At 64.2% G+C, this 341-nt stretch overlaps 1 protein-coding gene across 1 annotated transcript in view; it reads left to right on the plus strand.

Moving 5' to 3' along the window:
* Window positions 1-341, plus strand: part of NAPB (N-ethylmaleimide-sensitive factor attachment protein, beta) — a gene marked incomplete at its 5' end in the record, with an annotated part of 4,788 nt that overhangs the window by 2,376 nt on the left and 2,071 nt on the right. The window contains one exon of the mRNA XM_010155382.1: window positions 199-296. Within this exon, the coding sequence (XP_010153684.1) occupies window positions 199-296 (98 nt within the window). The remainder of the gene's footprint in view (window positions 1-198; window positions 297-341) is intronic.

The following is a 341-nucleotide window of genomic DNA, read 5'->3' on the forward strand; positions in this document are numbered from 1 at the left end:
TCTCCCACCCGGCACGTTGTTGCACCAAAAAGCCCTTTGGAGGTGCCGCCGGGGGCAGTTTGGTAGCGATTTTCTGACGCCGCTCTGTTATTACGTTGTGGCAAAGGCGGCCAAAGCCTCGTCGTGGTCATTAAAGCGATTGTCGTCGTCCCCTCAAGAGCTCGGGGCTCTGTAACAACCCCACGACCAAACTTCCAGGGGCAGCACCTGCCTTTCCCGCCGGGAACCCCCGCAGCGTGCCAGGCCGGCCGCCCGGCACGGGAAAAGCTTTTGGGGAAGGCGGTGGCGGCACGCTGGTCCGACGGGGAGCGGGGCTGGAGCGCGCTCTTTCTCTCCGCAGG

This window comes from Eurypyga helias, unplaced genomic scaffold, assembly GCF_000690775.1.
Source record: "Eurypyga helias isolate BGI_N326 unplaced genomic scaffold, ASM69077v1 scaffold23837, whole genome shotgun sequence".
NCBI lineage: Eukaryota > Metazoa > Chordata > Aves > Eurypygiformes > Eurypygidae > Eurypyga > Eurypyga helias.